At 38.7% G+C, this 22,118-nt stretch overlaps 1 protein-coding gene across 1 annotated transcript; it reads right to left on the bottom strand.

The window, feature by feature from the left end:
* Positions 1–6,269: 6,269 nt before the first annotated feature.
* LOC144649746 (skeletal aspartic acid-rich protein 1-like) lies at positions 6,270–14,523 on the bottom strand. The gene is made up of 4 exons (XM_078509325.1): positions 14,399–14,523; positions 11,001–11,473; positions 8,872–9,126; positions 6,270–6,699 (listed from the first exon to the last, which is right to left on the bottom strand). Exons 1-4 carry the CDS (start codon positions 14,439–14,441, stop codon positions 6,463–6,465), a joined length of 1,008 nt encoding a protein of 335 aa, XP_078365451.1. The 5' UTR covers positions 14,442–14,523; the 3' UTR covers positions 6,270–6,462.
* Between the last annotated feature and the right edge of the window lie 7,595 nt (positions 14,524–22,118).

The raw sequence follows: 22,118 nt of genomic DNA, 5'->3' as shown, positions 1-22,118 counted from the left end.
GGCAAAAAAACCGACATGGTCGGCCTTCTTGTAGTATGCCTTATGTCAAAGTTAGTTACTATGCTTCAGTACCGAACCAAACGCGAGGAGGATAAGTGTGATGAGAAAGATTGTGTGACGAGCCAAAAGAACATAGAATGAATGAAATATTATGTACAGAAAAATAATTATTTATTTCACTTGACCTGTTATCGTTTGGCACTATCGTTTTCCACAAACTTCTGGAAATAGTTTTACTTCGATTTAAAATTCCACAGACATAATTCACACAGTAATCCACTACACGCATATTACATTTACACAACGATTTCCTCGTCAAAACGTCCAGTGTTTCTAGGAACAACGATATATCACAAATTCAAAGAAATGATAAAACAATTTCAATCCGTATTATACCCACTCTCGATGCATTTAATTCTAACAATTTGTAGTTTTGTGCAACATATAATAATTGCAGGAAAATACGCTGGTTTACCTACGAACGAACTCCGTACGAAACTACGCATCGACTTACTCGATTTCCACTCTTTTTATGACGTTCGGTGGCTGAAGATAACTCTGCTACCTTAGATGATAACCTTCTAATGTTCTCCATGACATTTTTGGCAAAATTACAATTTTGACAACACGTTTTTAACCCTTTTTTCAAGCAAAATAATGTTTCTATGCTGCGTTTGGGACGCCATCTTGTTTTACATGAAATCGAGGCCATCTGTGGCTACAAGTTTCCCGGCCGAGAATTGCCCCTGCAAAAATCAATCGGGGCGGCCAATCTGGCGTCCATACATCTGCGCGCGCATTAAGGCTCTGATTCATTCCGCATAACAGTACACAGGCATACCAACTCAAAAGACACAGGACGCAAAAACAAAATTAGGCTTGCGCTCTCCTTCGTCGAACGCAATAATAACTGCCGACTATTGCATTTCGTTGATTCCAGATTCTGCATCTGATTTCTCTATAAATATTCAATATTTTTAAGTTCAAGTTCAAGTTGAAATATTTCACGCTGTTCTTTTACTTCAGTTAGGAAACTAAAACGCCTTGTGAGATATGACTTTTATGGACTCATTTACATTTTAAGGCGAGGGTTCACGTGAAAGCCGTTTTTCCACCGTTTAATGTGGGTTTAATGCGAATATCTCGTTAGTGTTTCAAGGAATTCAAAAAACTCTATGCTCAGCATTTCACAAATCTATGTTTTGCTGTGTTTTGTGAACTTTTGGGTGATTTTGGGGATTTTTTTGGAGGAGATATATTTTCTCAAAGGATTAGTAAAATTTAGAGAAATAAGAAATATTGGAGATTTAATGTGATTTTAAAATTATAATTTGAAATTTAAAATTGGTAGACGGACACCAGTTAGTCCCTCTGACAACCTGGAGTGCTCTTGCGTGGAGCTCAACTGTCCGGTGGTGTTTCAAAAACAATTTTCTTTCTCCTTCCCATTCTTGAAACCTTCTAAAATTTTACTCAAATTCACATTTACCCCGCCTTAAGACGTCCTTTCTCCCCTATTTTTATAACCCTGACCCACTTGGGAGCCTGTACACAGGCTAGGTTTTCGAGTCGTTTTGGTCTGAACTAGGGTATCGATTTTTGGGTCAGGTCTGAATAAGGGCAGGGAAAATTGCAAATAGGGTAACAGGTTCGGGAAGTGCCGCCCGCGGCCAGCCACTCAACAATAACAACAAACAGGCTTTATTTGCCCACTATGTATAAGTAGAGTATCGCAAAAGCGTACAACTAAACTAAAGCGAAACTTATAACAATCATAATCATGTAATAGGAAAAAAGCACTTATTTTTAAGGGAGAATCCCACAATGTCTTGGGTGGAAATTAAACGAGTGAACTTCCCACAGAAAGACAAGCATCGATCTTTCGCGTCTCGAAGTGAAAAACAAAACAAAACAAAGCAAAACCCGAAAACCTCTGGTACTCGGGGTAGTACCTGTAGCTAACGCACCAGCAATATAACTTAAAATTCAACGTAAATTTATTCTTGTGGACGTAACTTAATTACCAGTGATTTCTGACGATTTGGACACGCGGCGAAACGAAGGACGACAAACGAACGTGGCTTCTTAGATATAAACGAATCTTTCCGTGAAGAAACAATATGCATAAAACCCACGAAAAGGTGACTTAATATACACGGTAGACTGGGCCGAGTAATACATAATCGCGGTAGACTGGGCCTAGGGATTGGTTTCTACAGCACCACTGTGTTCATGTCGGTAACGAGAAGTCAGCCTCAACCTGGTGTAACTGTTTTTCACAATAAATACTGATTAAACATTTACTCCTAATGGTTTAATCAACTTTGTGTCACACACAAAAATCTATTCGCACTAATGACACATACCTAACTACTGAAATGACAACATACTACAAGTCTTTTCCCCGGCAGAAATGAATTATTTGAAATCTTAACTTCGTGCACAGAAGTATCATACAATATATAATTTTATTATATGGCTACAATAGTACGCGCGCTCTGATTGGCTGCTGAGCGGGCATTATTTTCTTGTAATGACCGGGCATTATGAAAATTTTTCTCGGCTCGACGGTTTTTTGAGTTGAGTAAAAGCTACTAGCGAGGGGGCAAAAACAACAAAAAAATGCCGACAAAGTATAACTATCTTTTCAATAACTGAAAGAAAAATATAAGCATACCGATACTTCTTTAGTATGAGCGACGAAGAGAGCCACAGAGAGCGAGAGCGAGTTTTACCTCCAGTGTTTTTTCCCTTGATTATACTCTTTTTTTGAATAGTGCTTAAAGGTCATACAATAAATAACTTATTAATCTCGTCCGTTCGGTCATTACAGGGGAATCTCAGACCTCGACCTTGATGTATTGACCTTGCTGTCGCTCGGTCAATACATCAAGGCCTCGGTCTGAGATTCCCCTGTAATGACCTCACTCTCGGTTAATAAGTAGTATGAGATATTCATGATTTGTTTCGCACGAGAATGAGAATTCGACTTAAATGGACACTGTCACCAGTTTCATTTCAAAAACCCAATAGCCTAACCATAAAAGTGTACTGAAGCGATGAACAAGTCATATTATTGTGATGCCATCAGGAATTTTAGATCTCAACTTGAAAAAATCAGGCTGATTTTTTTCAAGATTTGTCCTTGTGGACTGGAAAAACACCTACAAATTATTAAAGCTCCCTTCCTCCTTCAAAAACAATTTACTTCATGTATGAGAAGATCTATTCGTCAATTTTAGTAAAAGTCCAAAAAGCATTAAAATTTCCGTCACAGTGTCCATTTAAACGCCTAACCTGGACCTACTGCATGCACGGAAAATGGATTTCGAAAAATAAATTTTCTCATTTCCTTTTGCCGCCAGCAGTAAACAAACGGATTCAGGAGCGAGTTCAATGCGGTAAGAGTTGGAACCCACGGCTGAAGTATAGGAATGAAATCCAGCAATACCCTTAATTGCATTATTACTAACATGAATAACATTAAGGGTAGATAACACAGTAGTACCGCGCCAATAACATAAGCTGTTGTCTTGAGCGTCTTGTTTTCAGTTAAAAACCTCCTCGCTTCTTCTTGAGGGATTTGTTCAGTCATAATCTTTCTGCGGTGGCGAGAAGTTTCTCGAAACAACATTATGTGACATGAAACTATAAAGAAAACAAAGCACAGCATCACAAGCGCGGTTGCCGCAGAAAAGTAAGTTGTTGCTTCGTGCGAGTACGAAGTCACTGCAAATCTGAGCAGTTCCATGAAAACAGTTAAGATCCAAATGGATACCACAGCGACGCGAATGTTTTCTACTGTGATAACACGGACGTAGTACAAGGTGTATTTGATGGCTATGAACCTCTCAAATGTAACCAGAGTTAGGTGAAATATAGATGCAAAGCACAGAACATGAAAAGCTCCTACCAAGAGACCTAAAAGAAGACAGCGACTTTGATCTTCTATTTCGCGTAAACTGACAATAGTCCCCCATATCAGCAACGGCTGCATTACAAGGCCAGTCAAGGCATCAACGCCCGCCAAACAGGCCAACAAAATGTTGGCGTTATTCTGGAGTCTCGGTCTTTGTTTCACTGCAGCTATCACAAGCACATTGAGCAAAACTGTTGAAGGGCAGGCGAGGATATTTACGACGAGGGTAAAGACCCAGTTCACTGTAGTTACGACCGTCGTCTCGCCTCTCTGGATGAGTTTATAGAAGTCGCGACATTCGGCGATGCTTTCGTACGAAATATTGTTGGTCAGATTTTTTGCAAGAGCAGAAAAGTTTGACATCTTTCACGGTTGTAAATTGTGGCAATTTAGTTTTAGCTAGGTTGGGTCCCCTCTGTATTTATTGCTTGCATATGCCCAAGTACCCTGTAATAAGGCATCTGTTTTGACAATAAATCTTTGTATCTCTTTTTCTCAAGCATTAAAAACTGCACCGCTTTTGCCGGCTTAAGAAAAGCTAATAAACGTAAAAACCGCACATGGCGGTTTGCCCTGATATTACAGTTTTATTTTATTTGAACTTAAGTTGGATTCCACTGTCGTGTATGATGTGAATGAATGGACGATTTGGTGACTGAAAAAAGTTGAATCTATGTTCAACTTTATTTTCTTTCTTTTATCAGTAACGTACACAAAGCCAGCTCAAATTCTCGTCCACACGGTACGCGCGAAAAATTTAACCTATCGGCGGTGTTAAGCGAATATCATTTTGTTTGCTGCAGATAACCGATTTGAGAAATTTAATAGTTTTTGTTTTTCTGCAGCGTTTTTTCTGGCGAATATTAATGTGGTAAATCAATAAGCGAGCCATGTGTTTGAGATCACACTTGCACTAAAACTTCAATTAAGGATAATTAGCTTCAATGTACAATGGACTATGTAAGAGTTTCAAGAGTAAAATTTGCAAGTAAATGTACGATTCATTTTCAAAATCATCTTTCCTCCACACCGGTTATCAAGCTTCGAAACACGCAAAACGAAATCGCAGTGAGTTCTCCCACCAGCTACTTCTGGCAGCGTTTTAAAATGTGCTACTTCAACTTTGCCATTCAAACTAGAAACAAGAAAGGGGGTCTTAAGCCAAACAACTTTCCATGTTTTATCGGCTTCGCATTTTCAATTTCACCAAAACAAAGAGCATTTCGGATAAATACGTATGACGCACTTATTTGTCGGGTACAATTCAGTTTTAGTTCAAACGAACCATTGTAACCACCGGGAAACGCTGCTGTCGGTTTTCGTCGAGAGGAACAGCCTTACTTATAATTTAATTGGTCGCTCGCTTTGTAGAAAGGAAAAAGCCGTAAAAGTATAAGCCCCGTTTAAAAGCGATCTTGGCGACGGTTTCTTCCGGCCGTAAGCATTTTTAAAATGGATTTACTCGGTGGAGATGTGTAATCTTCTACTATAACAAACACCAACTCTGTCGAGACGGACATTTCGCCTGAATATTAACTCGCTTTTTAGACTAAAAGTGAGGCAAAACCAGTCCGCGTGTGATACGTAAGGATGAGCCGAAATTCGTTACCAAATATTCGATACACCGCTTTTTTGACAATTTCGGAAAATATCAATACTCCTGAAAAATATCGCACTTTCGATACGTTTTCGATACTGCACACGTGACCTAAGCCTGCAGTCTAATGGTCAGCACCTGATGACCAAAAACAATAGGTTTTGCTCATTTCCATTAGGTTCGACTCATGTGAAGTTCGACGTTTGGCCCGGGCCTTAGTGTGTAGTTTCGCTGTGGATTTTAATTCAATAATACAGCAAGGCTCGTAAAAATACTGCTTATTCGAGAAAGGTTGTCGTAAAAAGCACAAAAGTGCACGCGACAAGACCGAAAGGTGGTCTGGGTATTTACTTGAGTTTTGCATATTGGCCTGGAGGAAATACAAGTTTGTATTTTTGCACATGATGATTTTGTTTCTCTTGTCGAGAGGCCTTTTTTCTGTAGCTTTACTTTTACTTTCGCATGTCTTTAAGTTTTAATAATCCTTCTTAAATCCAGTGCCTTGTTTCCAGACGTCTGAAGAAAAAGAAAACGTGCAAATTTGCGTTTGTCATGTCGCCATCTTATGAGTATTCAGCACGTGCAGTAGCTCTCTACTTCTACCCATACTACCTTTCGGTCTTGTCGCGTGCACTTTTGTGCTTTTTTCCGACAACCTTTCTCGAATTAGCTGTATACAGTGATACCGCACACTAAAATATACAACAAGATTTCTATACTTTCGGCACTAAATGCATGGGTAAATAAATCAAGTACTCTGACCATCATAAACTTTAATGTAGTCACCACGATATAAGAAACATAATTTACAAAAACTAGACCTCGACAAGGGAAAATGAATTTTCGTGGACAATTGAAGAAACGACGGAACCTGTCTTACTTAAAAAGAAGTATCTCTGCAACGGGAACGGCAGCAAAAACTCTAAAAAGCGTAAATTCTTTGTCGTCAAAACGAGAAAACAAAAGCGAAACAGTTTATGATCAACAGAACAGCAAGACTTTGTGGCACGGTGTTCACTTCACTGAATCCTTCTGCTTCTCCCACCTCAAGTCCTGGATCGTACAGAACCTTTTTCGTGGCCCTTGGAAACCGGAAGATGAATTTTTGCTTGTTGTTTTTCTCCATGAACTTCGGGTAGTCGCCATTTCCTGGCATCTCCTGTATCATGTCGTCGACCATAACCTAAAACAATGGAACCACGTTCAACACTGCATGTGGCGTTTTTTGTTTTTACCACTATTGTAAAATTCCAAAAATAAGTGGGGGAGGCAGTGTTCTCCCTAGGATTTTGGGAAGGCCAGGCGGTATTCTGACTGTGATTTTTAAATGCCGTCAAAACCTGATTTGCGGAACTTGTTCCCCCACGTTACTATCACTTTTCTGTCTTTTTTCCAGAGTAAAATTTACTAATTTTAGTTTCTTTTCTAAGCAACCCAAGTCGGCTGAGTTCACCATTCTTTATACGAACACGAGAACTTCGTTTAGTATTCCATGTACGACACCTTGAGATGCTGTTGTGTTTCTGTAGCAATTTGATGAAGCTAAGGTAGCTTGACTGCTCAACAAAACGAATGCATCACACTTAAGATTTAAACACATTAATGCAAGGGTAAATGACTTTTATAATGATATTAAAGGTGCGAAAACACAGGAAAAAAAGTGATTTCGTCTTTGCTTATGGAAAGGAATTGCAGTTCCAGATCTCAAACAGTAGGGTTATGTTGTGTTACATCTTTAATTTTTAAGCCAGGCGGCAACGATTTTCCTGTGAATCAAGCTAGGCGGCCCGCCTGGCCTTAAATACCTAGGGAGAACACTGGGAGGGAGGCGGGGTGGTCTGATGGTTAGCGCGCCGGACCAACTATTGCTGGGGAGTAACTCTGCGATGGTCTAGCTTCCCATCCAGTGCGGAGTAGAAATACGCCTAGTCGCTTCATGCTACAGAAACCCGGGATAAGCTCCGGCCTGTGTGGGCAACTAGGCTCGACGCAGACTTTTACCTTTACCAAATACTCAGGCCCAAAATCCTTTTGAAAATAAGCCCTCCTGAATACCGTAAAATTCCGGTTATAAGCCCTGGGCTTATATAACTTCGTAAGGGGTTTTGGGTTGGCTTATGAGTGGAGGGGCTTATATCTGGGAGGGCTTATAAGCGGAATAAAAAAAGCGTTTAGAAACGAGCCACGGGAGTGTTGATCGAAATAAGTTTCTAGGTTAAAAACCCATAAAAAGCAACTTTTAGTAGCTCTGTTCAGTGCTGTCATCCGGCAAGGGGTCTTATATCTTGGGGCTTATAATCGGATGATCAATTTTTTGTTTCCAGCGAGATGGGCCTATAACTGGGGGGGGGGGGGGGGGGGGGGCTTATAATCGGGGGAGGGGGGCTTACAACCGGACTTTTACGGTATAATCCCATGGACTAATATTCAGTAATAGCTCTCATAGAAAGAAACACCGTCTTATTATAAGCCCTAATTGTAGGGTTAACTTTGTATTTTACGTTGTTAGAGAATGCTCAGAGCCACTGAAGTACTTGTTTTGGGTTTCATATCGTCATGTTTAGAGATGTTCATTAGAGCGGTTTTCACTTGAGTGCCGAAAGAAACTTGAGTTTGCTTTGGTTTTGCATTACTACGCTTAGTGATTGGTTTAAAAATCACGCGCCACTTTCTCAACCAATCAGAAGTAAAACTAAAACCAATCGTGATTTGTTCATGCATGTTTTCCCGCGCTACTTGACGGCTACATGTCTCTACTTCGAGTTTTGATTGGTTTACTGGATTGTCTGTGTCCTTTATGATTGTCCAGAGTAAATACTGTACTTTTGGTTTAAGAACACTCACTGAATTGGAAACTGCTATGTGATATTCTTGTCAGTATCCCATCCAAATGGAAACTCAAAGATGTTTGAAACGAGGAGTAAGGGCATGGGAAGTGTAAGAAAGATTAAAAATGAGAGAGAAGGCATTTTAAAAGTGAGAGTGTTAAAGTAAATAAAAGGGTAGGCTGAGATTAAGAATAAGAATTAGATTAAGAGAGACAAAACGGGGGACTGAGAACGGATAAAAATCAGTGGGGAATTTTTTAATGTATGATTAACAAAATCATCAGTCTAAGAGATCGAAACACTTTTGGCCACTGAATGTTAAAGAAAAAACTGTTTGGCAGTCGATAAAAAGAGTTAAAGGTTTGAGTTTGAGAATCTGCGCGCTTTAGTTTCTTTTGGTTGGAGTCCGTTACTATTGATACATAACATAAAATTATTTTTATTGTAGCCTTTCAACATTCGAAAAGATGCAGTAACAACACCTTTTTCGAGATTTACAATGAAATTTTCTTTAATTGTTACAGTACCTGTGTGCTGAGCACCATTTCTGATCCCCCTCCGACATCAAACTGTTTTGGGCATTTGCTGTACGTTTTTTTCTTAAAGCATCTAGGGCGGCGTTTCTTGCCTTTCTCCACCTTTCCTTTTTCAACTTCTTCTTCAGTGTGAGCCTTTGGTTTTCCTTTGCTCTTTATGACTACACTGACATCTATAAACTCTCCTTCATCGCCACTGTTACAGTCCTCCTTAGAATCGTTGGCACAAAACTTCCAGTTTTCTATCTATAGAAAGAGAAAATCACAAACAAGTTAGCCTGCAGTGCGGGCGTTTTCCGTGGGCTCGCGTAGTACTACCTTATTACATGAAATTTTCGCGACACGTTAAAATCGCAAAATCAAAGTGACGCGAACAATAAGTGTCGCGAACATAACATGACGCGAAAATCAAGTGACTCACATCATGTTAATAATCAAGAACGAATAAGTTTAGTACCACTGAAGGAAGGAAATTTTCAATGTAAATGGATGTTGTCGTCAAAAACAATAACTCAAGTGGAAGCATGACCTACTTGTAGACATTGTGAGAACTGCTCTGTTGTTACTATAGCCAAGATTTAGCCCTGCCCTTGCGTTTTTGTTAATTTGACGTTATTGTTCCTTTGATGAAGTCGCTTTATATAATTCAAGGGCATGTTAAATAATATTACCAAGGAAATGTAAATTGTGTCTTACTCAAAAACGCGAAATTAAAGTGAATTAAAATACAACAATTTTTGCAAAATCGCGAAATTTAAGTGTCGCGAACTATGCGCACCTTCGCGAAATTAACCTGTCGCGAAAATTTCATGTAATAAGGTAGTTCGCGACCGAGTAGATTGGCCGCCATGTTGCATGAGGGCGGAGGCGTTTGGAAGCGAGGAAAAGCGCGTGAGGAAGAGTCTTTTCAGACTCACTCCTACTCCCCCAGGACGCGTTTTCTCCTATCCCCAATCCTCTCCTGAGTACGAATCCAAGATGGCGCTCGCCCCATCAAAATGCGTTCGAATTCGCTCGCTATATACAAACAAGTATATACAAGCATTGCTCACGAGCTAACTGGTCAGGACAGCCAATGCAAAGCAGTGGTAAAAACGACTCAACAAAGAGAACAAAAGCATCGATATCAACCACTACAATAACAACAACATATACAGCAACAATTTTTTTATGAATTTATGCTCCAAAAAGTGCTATAATTTGCTAATTATTCCGTGGCAGTGATCGTTTAAAAAATTATGCTTTCTGCTCCAATTGTGCCAAAAATTATGCTAGCACAATCCGCCAAGGCCTATGCGTCTTCACCTCTAGTGAAAACAGGAGTCAGTCGATATGTTCTTAAGACTGTCTAACCTCAAGAAACCTAGCCTCCCAACAAGCTCACGTCTGGGAAAGACACGCGCGGCTGACAAGCCGCGAGAACAACACTCGCACACGGCTTCGTCGCACGCTCATGCGCTCTCCAAACGTGAGGCTGTACGCAGGCTACAAGGAGTCTCTGGTTAAGGTGATTCCCTTGTATTGCATGGCGCATCGATACTGCGCAGAATTTTACCCGTAATTAGCGCGCGCACACAAACAAAATGGCCGTTTTATTCTATGCGGCTTGGCTCGCGAGAGAGATCAATCATCGTTTTTCTCGTAAACGAGTACGGTGACCTATCATTTTTTCTCTTAGTTCGAGAGTAGCGATCAAATTCTTTCTATAAAATGAATACAGATCCATTTCTATGGTAGAATATTACAATATCACCGAAAACGTGTACTTTGCCAGTACTCGCAAAGGAGTTATTAGGGATTATGTGGTATATACGGTGACCCCCCTTTTTATTTCAACATTTAAGTTTCCTTAAGGTAAACAAGCAACCGGCAAAGTTTGGTTGGAAATCTATGAACAGTTCTATTTCACGTGAATTACCTTAAAGTGAGAAAAGGTTGCTAAAATAATTGGCATATTTCAACGGCGACAGTGTTAGTACTAGAGTTGTAACGACTTTCCAACAATTTGTGATACTCGATTGAACGATATGAATAGTAGGAGTTTGTTTACTTCAACAAGGAACTCCTTCGGCAAAATTTATTTTCTGGGACTTTATATAAAATGACAACTCATAATTCACCTGGATATTGAACTTGAGCATGCCTTTTCTCATCTCCGAAGTCTCGTTTCCAAAGGTGATGTTTCCAGACTCGTCAAACATGTATGCCATGACGATGAAAGACGCATTAGGCCCGGGGAGAGAAGAACTGAAGTTAAAGTTCTTCACACGGAGCCCTTGGTAACTTCCAACTGACAGGCCGGTGAAGTTGAAACCTTGTTTGGAAAATGCGTCAAACATGTGTCCTTTACCACCAGATTTACCCACTTTGATTCCAGCTTTGCTCCGCTCTTCTAGACTGTCAAACTCGATAACAACACGTCCAGTATTTTTGTCGGTGAAATCTCTCTTTTCTCCTACATGAGGACGAGCACACATGATTTTTCCTGACTGACCAAGAGCCTTGCAATACACGCCGCCCACGTCAAACTCTGTTCCATCGTCTTCCTCTCCCTCGTCGTCATCGTGTGCACCACCGTGCGCCTCAGTCCTTGCTGTAAAAAGAATATTTTTGATTGTCATTTGCAGTGTGAACCAGAAAACTGTGAACACTTTTCTCTATCTTGCATATGTAAATTTGTGCAGAAAACCATTGAATGATTGCCAAAACTGCAAGAAATATAAACAGATGGACAGAGATGGAGCCAGCAGGTTATTTTTCGTGAATAATTTGTCAACTCTTTCCTCTACTTCCTTTTTCAAAGTATAATGAAAGTGTTCACGGTTTTCATGTTCTAACTGTAAAATTTAAGCTTTATTCACACAGTCCTAACATTTTTTTATATTTAAATGTAACATTTCCAACATTTTGGACCTAAAAAGTAACAAAACGACAACAACTACAACAAAAATTTTGGACTTTGTTGCGATAAGTTAGACTGTTGCAATCGGTTTTAAAACTTGGAATATACTGGTGGAAAGTTTGATTTGATTCAAGTCAAACTTGCGTTCAAACATTTTCGTCAAACATCTTTCAACAGCGTAGTCAAGTGCATTTTTCCAACATTTTCACCCCGGCCATTTGAACTTTACTTTCCTTTTTACAAGCATTGCGCTGAGTAAAAGTGATGTAGAGCGGTGCAGATAATATGCTTCGAGCAGTTTAGGTTTTTATTTTTACTGAGAAAAGACTTACTGCAAAAGCTCTATTAGTCCCCATCGCCCACTTCTGTTGTAAGCGCCCCTCTCTGGCAACAAGTCTCTCACTGGATCTTAATTTTTGTAAAAAAAAAAAACAACAACAACAAGAAGCCCCCTATCTGTCCCCCCCCCCCCCCCCCCATACCAAGGTGCCTGATAAGGACATTTTATACACAAGAAAAAGAAGGAAACTTTACACTCTTAAGTTATTCATTCACCATATTAACTTTTTAGACCCCTTTATTTCTTTTAGGGACGGACCATATAAAAAATGATGGGGGGGGGGGGGGGGGGTGGGGAAAAAACAAAAAAAAAATTCATGCAAGCCAAAATGGTAAGAAAAAAAATTCGTGCAGAAGGAAAGGTCCTATTAAGCTCTGAAAATACCTGTCATCATTTAACACTAGATGAGATCAATTATTCGACGAAATATATGGTGGAGAACGCTGAAAATAGCATTTCCGAGCATAGAAATTTCAAAATTTTCTGGGGGAGCATGCCCCCAGACCCCCCTAGATAGATTGTGATCATAAAATTCGTTTAGCTCGTCTCTCTCCAGCCTGCGTAGATTGCTTACTAGTTAACTCATTTCTCAAACAGATGAATGGTACAGTGGTTGTAGTTTCTGTTGTCAATTCCTGTCAAATATGATTTCTGCAGTAATTAGTACTGAATTTCTATTACGTTTTGTTTTAGTTTTTGCATCTGTTTATGTCTAAGTTTTCCCATGGACTTTACATAGAAATATGTGAAAAACACAAATCTGTTATACAAAGTGAGAAATTCATCCTGCTTTGGTGTGTTAAGAACCGAAAGAAGATGTACATAGAATCACAGTGTCCATTAGGGATATAGGACACAGGGTGGTGTATGATTGAGATCGCACTTTAAAAACTGATGTCAATTCAAAAACCTCTAATCCATTACAGACAATCAAAAGCAATACATGGCAATACATGGCATTTGTCTGAAAAAAAAAAAAAACATTTGTCTAAAAAAAAATTCGAGCAGAGGGTTTCACCCGAAAAAAAAAAAAATTCCTGCACAAGAAATGGACAGAAAAAAAAATTCGTGCAAGCCGAAAATTCCCCACCCCTCCTATCACTTTTCTAATGGTCCGTCCCTTATATGAACCCTGATATATGATTTGAAATAATTTCCCTCCTGTAAAACACCCTCCTCTCTCTTAAGTCACTTCTCAAAAGGTCTTTAAAAAAATAAGCCCCGGGGATAAATATATAGAGCCTTATAACGGTAAGCATTGTCTTGGTTTATCTACTAATTTCTCATGCAACGGGTCTAACTAATCACGGCTTTCGTTACTTTTAAGGAACTCGCGCTATTTAGGGAAAACAACTGTCTAAATGCACGCGCAAAATGGTGTAAACAAATGACGACTCTACTAAAAGTGAATTTACTTTTAATTTACAAATTTAGAACGAGTCAATGAATGCAATTTTTTAAAATTAACAAATTTAGAACGAGTAAAAGAAGGCAATATTTCGCACTAACAAATCAAAAGTGTTATCGTAGCGACCTCTGTACATACAAATTTCTTCGTTCTTTACAGAAATCGCGCAGTCTAAATTCGTCATTTACACCATTTTGCGCGAGCATTTGGTCAGTTGTTTTCCCTATATATAGCGCGAGTCCCTTAAAAGTAAGGAAAGCCGCACAGGCTCATATTCTGGGTTTTACTCAATCAGTCAGAAGCGAAACCAAAACAATTCGCGACACTTGGTTTTGTGCCTTCCCTCGTTTAATATCAGAAAAATTAAAACATGAAACGTACTATATCTACAGTCTCCAAATCTTAACATGCAAAATCTTTTAAAGGTCGTTAAATGTTTTGACGTCATTTTACTCGATTTAAATTCAAAGTTTTAAATACGTTTACTTAATCTGATATTGGATATCGAATTCGTTTTTCCCCACACCCCCAAAAAACTGTTTTTGTGCTGTTCGATGTTTTACAAAACTAAAAGCAATTTTGACTATTCTACAACAGGTTTAAAAATAAATTTCCGTTTGTATTTTTATTATGGGGACTTTCAAGCCAGTGAAAGAACTTTTTAAACACAAAAAAGAAGTTTTTGAACACAAAACTAGGTTTCATAACTGATTGACTAAGCGTAAATCTTAAGAACATTTTTAAGAATAGAACTAACTTGAATCTAAACCTAACTTAAGTTTAATCAGGAAATTATCTGTTTTTACTTACAGTGAACATAGTGCACAAAATGAGTAAAACTATTCAGGACAGAGAAAGCACTACTTACCACGTAACAAACATAATACTGTGAGGAGAAAGACGAGGTCCATAATCACAGAATAAACAAAGAAATGACAACAGAATATTTGCTTGAATCTCGAAAGATGGCCGCCTCCGTGAATGAATGCGGGCAGTGACGTGGGTAGTGCCCTGAATGCGCATGCTCTTTAACCCTTAATTCGTGCCTAAGCCTCCAGTCGCGCGAAGTAGCGAAATGCTTTGTCAAAATAAACGATATCCCTCCAAACTCAGTACAGTTCAACCAATAGAGAGTGAAACGTGCAGTGTACCGCTTTCCGGAAATTTTGCAACTGAATCGTGCCGCCTTCCATAAGAAAAAAAAAGAACACCAAATAACAAACAAACAAACAAAGAATCAAAATAGGAAGTTTTGGTTGGGAATTTCCAGTGGAATGAAGCAAAAAGTTGTGTTCCATTACATCCAAACCAGAATTTCCAGTTCTTGAGATGCAAATGGAGAAATGGTTTCATTTAAGACAACTTTTTTTGCATTTTTGTATTTGCAGAAACTAAAGTTCAAGTTAATCCTTGTTTCCAATGCAACAAATTGTTCCTTGGTTTAGAAGCAAGATGTGCCCTTTTTACGACTGAATTTATTCAGGAGTATTGTGGGTAGCCTTGGTTGGTCGGTTTTCGGTTGGTCCATCATCTGTAAACTTCTCATTGCAACTCCGCTGACCAGCAGATATACTTGTAGAAAGAGTGTAGCAAGGCGGCCGTATAAAAGCGGCCGTTTAAAGGCGGTCTTTTAAATTTAAAGGGGTTTACAAGAAAAACCAGAAGCAAAGAAACAAAATATGGCTGACAATTACGTGAAGAATTAAGTAATCGACCGCCAAAAAAGTGAACATTGAGAGCCAGTAATCTGCATTAATCGATCGATGACTTTCGTGTCTATCTTTCGAGCTAGCGTAGTACATGTAGTCGAATGTAGGAGCATTCGAAAACTAAATCGGGTTTCACATAAGCTTCATAAGCGATGGATCTATCTAGAAACCAGAGCGTTGGCTAAAATCGAGTGCGTGGCTGCTTGTTCCCAAGAAAAGGAAAAGCTTTTCAGATGAAACAGCACAATATTACATTTGTACCTGAATCAGTCTAATATATATTTTTTACAGCGTTATTACTTAACAGCCTACATGTAAATTATTCTGCAATGCATACCTACGGAGCGATATAATAAACAAACCATTTTAGTGCTATGGGTTAAAAAAAGAAAAAATCAAAGTCTCTTCGAGATACCGACTTTTTTTGCATGAAGTATGAGTCGAAGGTTTATCCTGTGCAGTCAAAAAGCCGTATGCATGATTTCAGCGTGGATTTTCTCGGAAACTATTGGAGGGATGAAGTTCAAATTCGGCGAAGAGATAGAGCAACAACTCACCGATCGATAGCCGTCGTCAGATAGGTGAGATTTTCAGTAGTTTGGCGTTAATTCCGGTTTGAAGTGGAGGAGGTCGCTGCTGGCGGCCGCCGACTTGCAAGCCTTGTCTCCTCTTTCTCTCTTACTGGCCTTCGGCCGGCTAAATCAGTGCTTAAAACGGCCCGCGCAGGCGAAGAAATACAACACATGAGTCGATAAACGTTTCATTAAACTTTATTGAGATATTTAGAGCGAAATGTAGTTAGATATGTTATTTCCAGAGCTTTATTTCAGTAACCCTTATAGATTTCAAAATTTCTTTTGTTCGTCTCATGTCAACAACAATAATTAACCACGAACACATAGGGTGGTCTGCCTGTGATGCAACATTGCTGTCAACGCGAGGTCACGTCCCTAACGACCTAGGCTGATGACGAAATAGAATGGGCGCTTGTAGCGACCAAATTTGGCCTAAAAAAGAAGCCTTAAAAGAAGCCCCCATCTCTTGCATTTGTTTTAACTTCAATAATATCTTTGAAAAGAGCAAGTTTTTTGGTATGGTTTATTTTTGACGTTTGTAATTTTTAAACGATGTAAGTGCTAGTGGCTATTTATTCGTGTTTTAGTTACGCAATCCATTGTTTGTGCGACGCTTTTTATAGATCGCCTTTCAGACACACGTGCGTTGAGATAAGAAAGCTGACATGTCACTTTTAACATTGTTATATAACGTTTGTAAATGACAAGTCACGTTTTTTCCACGAGATCGCGTGATCACCCACAGCGGAAAGTAATCCCTTGAGAAATTAAAATATTCCCTTGAGAAATTAAAAAAGTCCCTTGAGAGTAGACAAGAATGACAAGAATGTTCCAAATTTTGCCCCACATAACTGCTATTCTCCTATTTTCGCTTGTAAACAAGCAAAAAAAGTCGCAAAAAAGGAAAAAAGAAAAAAACTCTCCCCTCTGGGATTCGAACTCGCGACCTCTCGATCCGCAGTCAGATGCCTACTCGACTACGCTACTTATGCGCACTTAGCCACGTTGGACGAAAATATCTTATATCAATGTAATTGACATTCCGCATCATGTGCATCAAAGGAATGTTTGAATCACCTGCTGCTCATAAATTTTCAAGGAATGAAAACTAAACTTTTAAACTTGGCAAAAAATTCAGTCGTGGCTCGAAGAGCTCTTTGATTTAACTTTTCTTTTCTCCCTTCCTTTTCCTCACACCGTTCACATGTGGCGATGGAAAACGTAAACTTCGCTGTTAAACTGATGAGTTCAATAAACATTTCCCATAGCATCGTTATTTTATAATTTGATCTATATAAAAGGAATATTCGTGACAACACTGTTGTACAAAGCAGTGAACACCAAACCAACCTAAACTTTTAAAATATTTATGTTGTGCGTAATAACATAAAATGATTACAGGCATATATTATTATAATATGCTACAGTATGAAATGAAAACAAACAAACCACATTAAGCCAAAACCATTCTCGTCCCCATAGCCCTTTCGTTTCTCTTAGCCGGCTTGGCACGAGAAAACGGAGGGCTCTGGGGACATAGGATTTTTGAATTAATTCGAATTTTTTTGATTGGCTGTTTGGAACGAAGAATTCCTAAACGGAAGTCAAAAACATAACAACTCTCTCATACATTCTTTTAAAACGTCATGACTGCATACATGAAGACCGGAAGTCCTAGAATCTAGGACTGGAAATTCTCTGTCCCCAGAGCCCTTCGTTTTCTCGTGCCAAGGCTCAGCCGGCTTAGAGAAACGAAAGGGCTATGGGGACGAGAATGAGCCAAAACATTGTTGACAATAACAAATGTGTTGTCAATGACAACCTCAAATATTTTCCTACATACAAGTCATTACCCAAGAAAATTATTTCAAGGACATTATTATAATCAGTATGCTACAGTATGAAATGAAAACAAACAAACCACATTAAGCCAAAACATTGTTGTCAATAACAAATGTGTTGTCAATGACAACCTCAAATATTTTCCTACAAACAAGTCATTACCCAGAACAATTATTTCAATGACTAGTTTGTTATGGCTTCCCCTATCAACGTTAATTTGCGCAACCCGCTACCACTAGCTTTCATTAATGATATCAGAACCGCCCTGGCTGATGTTCATTTACAAATATCATATTTTTAGTTTCTTCCGCCGAGTTTCCAATCAATGATCAAGTCTTTAAGGTCTACGTTTGACAAGTCCCAAGCAACGTCATTGACCATAATAAGCAAGAGAATAGGAATTTGCAAAAAGCCATTTACAACAGCGAAAGAAAGTCCAAGAATGTTCAATGAACTCGAAAATTAATCCGGCTTCAGCAAAATATAGCATACTAACTCATGCAGAAAGCTATGAAGCTACGGCGGAAAAATCACACCATCGAAGCTGCCCATTCCATCCATAAGCAACCTTGTCTAAGAATCGACAAGCTCGGGGAAAGCATTGGTGAACATTAATTCGGTTGCTATCAATTTAAACGTTCTAGTTTATCCATGATTTTTTCAGTCAATTCAGGCGACGTATTTTTTCAGGAATTAAGAAGGTGCAATACACAGACAACCTGCCTGCGATTATATAAAATAAATTGGTGCTTTGGGTGATGAGGAATACAAGAAATAAACCACAGTGCCGTAGCAAGGGTTAGCCGCTAGGGGGGTCTGGGAGCATGCCCTCCAGAAAATTTTGAAATCTAGAGGCTTGGAAATGCTATTTCCAGCGTTCTCCAAAAATTTTCGCTGTTTTCGAGACATTTTTTCACATAATTGTCACTGTTGTTTAATATTGTTGTGCATTACCCTACACACGTTAAAAATTGAAAAGAAGTACAAATGTTATTGTTTCAAACCTCTCGGGAGATAAAATCGTATTTTCAACATTTTATACAGGTCTGTTTTGACTTCTTGGGGAAAAAACTGGGAGGGCACGGGCTCCCCCGGCCCCTCCCCTTGCTACGGCACTGAATCATATATACATAAACTTTGGCGGAAAAAATAAGGTAATGACATCTTCGTCAACTTCGTCTCTTCCAAATATAATTTAAGAGGTACCCAAGTGTTGAGTTGACGTCGGTAGCTAGAGCAGACAAACAAAGCACTTAATATTTAAAAAAAATCATCTTGAGGCAAATAATTTTAATAGGTGGGATGGAAAAAAACAACAGCTCCACGACCGTTATATATTCTTACAGCTCGCCTTTAAACAAAACAATAAAAGAGTTTTCACGGACTTGTAATTGTAAAGGTGTACCGTGGAATTAATTTCACCTTTAAAAAGAAGTTCCCTTTTCAGTGTCGTGGATTGAAAAGAAGATAGTTTAGTACGAGTTTCAAACACAGAAGATCACAGAAAATAACCACGAGGACCCTCTCATGTGTCAGATATCTTTATCACCGATATCAATCACCCGGCGTTTGATTGTCAAGTTGCCAGGCAACCAGTCTAAATACAGCATCAACATAATGGCGGGAAGGTTGCTGATGGCTCTGTGCTCAATTGCAACGTAACACAACATAATTATAAAAAGTTCTAACCCAGATATTACTAATCACGCTATTTTAGGCAATTCGCACGCGCTAGCTGTCACTTACAAAACAAAGTCTAAAAAAAAACACTTGTAAACATTAGAAAAATATTAAGTTAAAGACAGTAAACTAGCACATAGTAATATTATACGCGTAGAAAATACGAAAGGACGGAAGAGAAAAACATGCACGTCTATGCGATCAGATATTTTATTGTTACATTTTGTTTTTCAGTTTAGAAACGAGTATAGCTTAGTACTGTATGGATAGAAAAACGAGTGGAAAAAATTAAATTTTTCTCAGCTCGGGGATGTTCTTAGCATGTTCTGAAAATTTTGATCAACGTTTTCGTAGAATATTTTAGGACTAACGCAACTTAATTTGTCAATTTGGATAGTCAAGAAGCTCCTGTTGCCTTTGACTTTTAAAGGGTAGGTAGTTCTTGCTTACCTTTTGCGGGCTCATTTGATGGTGTAGAAATTGTGGTCAGAACAAAATCAATGTTATTATTTGTGTGCGAATTTTGCGCACTGTCTTCTACTTCGTACATAAATTAAGTTGTTTATCGCCATTCAAAGCTCACCAGGGACAAATAAATTAATTGTGATATCATTTTGTTTAGCTCAAGTCAAAGAGCCATTAACATTTTATTTTACTGCAAAATAAAATTAAATTAAAAAAAATGACGTGCTCCAAGGAAGGGCAAACGCTCGAAACGACAGATTCCCATGCTTGCATTATCAATTTCAAACTGCTAGATTAATACAGTCGAAGCTCTCTTAACGGACACTCTCGTAAGCGGACAGCTCTACTTACGGCCGCCTTGTTTGAAACCCCGTTTTAACTCCCGTACAAACTCTGTATTTTTACATTCTCGTAAGCGGACATTCCCGTAAGCGGCCGCGGACACCTTCAGAGATTACGACTTAGACTTTTTCTTTGTTTTTAAGCTCCCGTAAGCGGACACTCCAAAGAAAATCCTATTTTACAACCTCTGTTTGTTTTTATCAATCGACTTCACATCGCCAATCGTCACAATGATTTTACAGTACCATATTTCAGGGTTTGTTTTGTCGTCATCCACGTCCGTCCGGTTATTGTTAGCTGGGCAAGCTCCCGTAAGCGGCCATCTATCTCCTACACCTCTAGTGGCCGCTTACGAGAACCATTCTCATAAGCGGCCAGTTCCAGTTGCGTACACTTTTTTCGCGTCCCGAGGGTGTCCGCTTACGAGAGCTTCGACTGTAACTGTTTTACTTGTTCGCCAATGCAACTCAGTGGTTTCCTTAGAAACCGATCATTTTTACTTTAGTCATTTTACATCAGACTCACTTTGCAGTGTTTACACTTACATTTGTAACCAACGAAACACAAGTGTTTCAGTATTTACCCAAACAAACACCAGTTCCGAAACAAGCGCCACTTTTCGCGTCTCGAAGAGGCTCTCCCTTCCTGTCAAGCAATACAGCAGTATTTTCCATGGTTGCCAGGAGTAATAGGATGTTACGAAAGTCATTATTTTTTAACAGCGTCTATTAGCTAGAGCGACTGAACAGTAAATCATCTATACTTGAGAAATACCGCTAAAACAGCCTTAAAATAGACGTGACAAAAATTTTCAACATCAAGGCTTCTCGAAGATTCGATCGTGGAGAACCTAAAAAGAGATATTTTCTTGGAATTTTAATTTTTGAAATTTTAATTTTTTTCAATCGTTGCGTAGCTGAATATAATCTAATTTAAAAGCGCATCTTTTGCATAACGTTACAAAATAAATACACTATTTAGTAGATAACTGTGGTTGAATATGAGGTACTTTAATTTTGGGGCCGATCGTCGAGTGCCATAAAATGACTTACTAAATGAAAAGGACTGGCAACAATAAACCACAAAGTGTCTTTTAAGTGCTAGAAAATCAACAACCTTTTTGGTATAATAAAATAACTACTCCTGTTAAAAAAATTACCAACCAAATATACTATCACCCAAGGGATACTGAAATAGGTGTATGATCTTATTTCAGTTTATCTTCCTGCCCTTAACCATTAACATAGCAGGTCACGCAATTTGGATTGAAACTGAAAGAGAATTTAAGCAAACACTTGTTAACAACAGACTTTGTACAAACAGGAACTTCGTAATATTGCCGTTTCCGTTTTTCTTTTCTTTTCCAATCTCTGACCACTCGAATTTATCACGTGACTTGAAAACGAAAGTCTAAGGATAAAAAGAACCTTTTTAGGGCATCTTTCGGTTCAAAAGAGTTTTTTCTTTCGATATTTTACGCATATGATCTCATTTTGAATCAAGCCCTATAAGTTCTCAGAAAATTATCATAACAGGTCACGCGAACGAACTGAACTTCAAAGTAAAAAAAACGGTCACTTTGTCTTGAAATTTCTGGGGTTTAGCGTTTTTTTTCTGGTGTTCGCTTAACACCATAGACTCGTTTACCTCATTTTATCCAAAAGTTTGCTAAACACCCTTTTGCGTGCTTGAAATTGCAGCTGAAAACAACTTCAGACTGAGTGGCGTGTAGCTAAACTTTTCGTGCAGAATTTTCTCTTGTGAATGTTTCCAAAATTATACATTCAGTAAACAACAATATTGCCTTAACAACCAGTCAGAGTATTTTTCCAAACAAATCATTACCCCAAAATAAACCAAACGCGAAAGAACATGGTTTGAATATTTCATCCCATTTTATAAACGATTTCAAAGCAGTCAAAAAGAAGTGAAGTTACACTGATTTAAATATTTAGCTGCGCATGAAGTAAACCAG

This window comes from Oculina patagonica, chromosome 1 (genome assembly GCF_052425735.1).
Source record: "Oculina patagonica isolate OP01 chromosome 1, crgOcupat, whole genome shotgun sequence".
In the NCBI taxonomy this organism is placed as follows: Eukaryota; Metazoa; Cnidaria; class Anthozoa; order Scleractinia; family Oculinidae; genus Oculina; species Oculina patagonica.
This window is presented reverse-complemented; position numbering and strand designations above follow the sequence as displayed.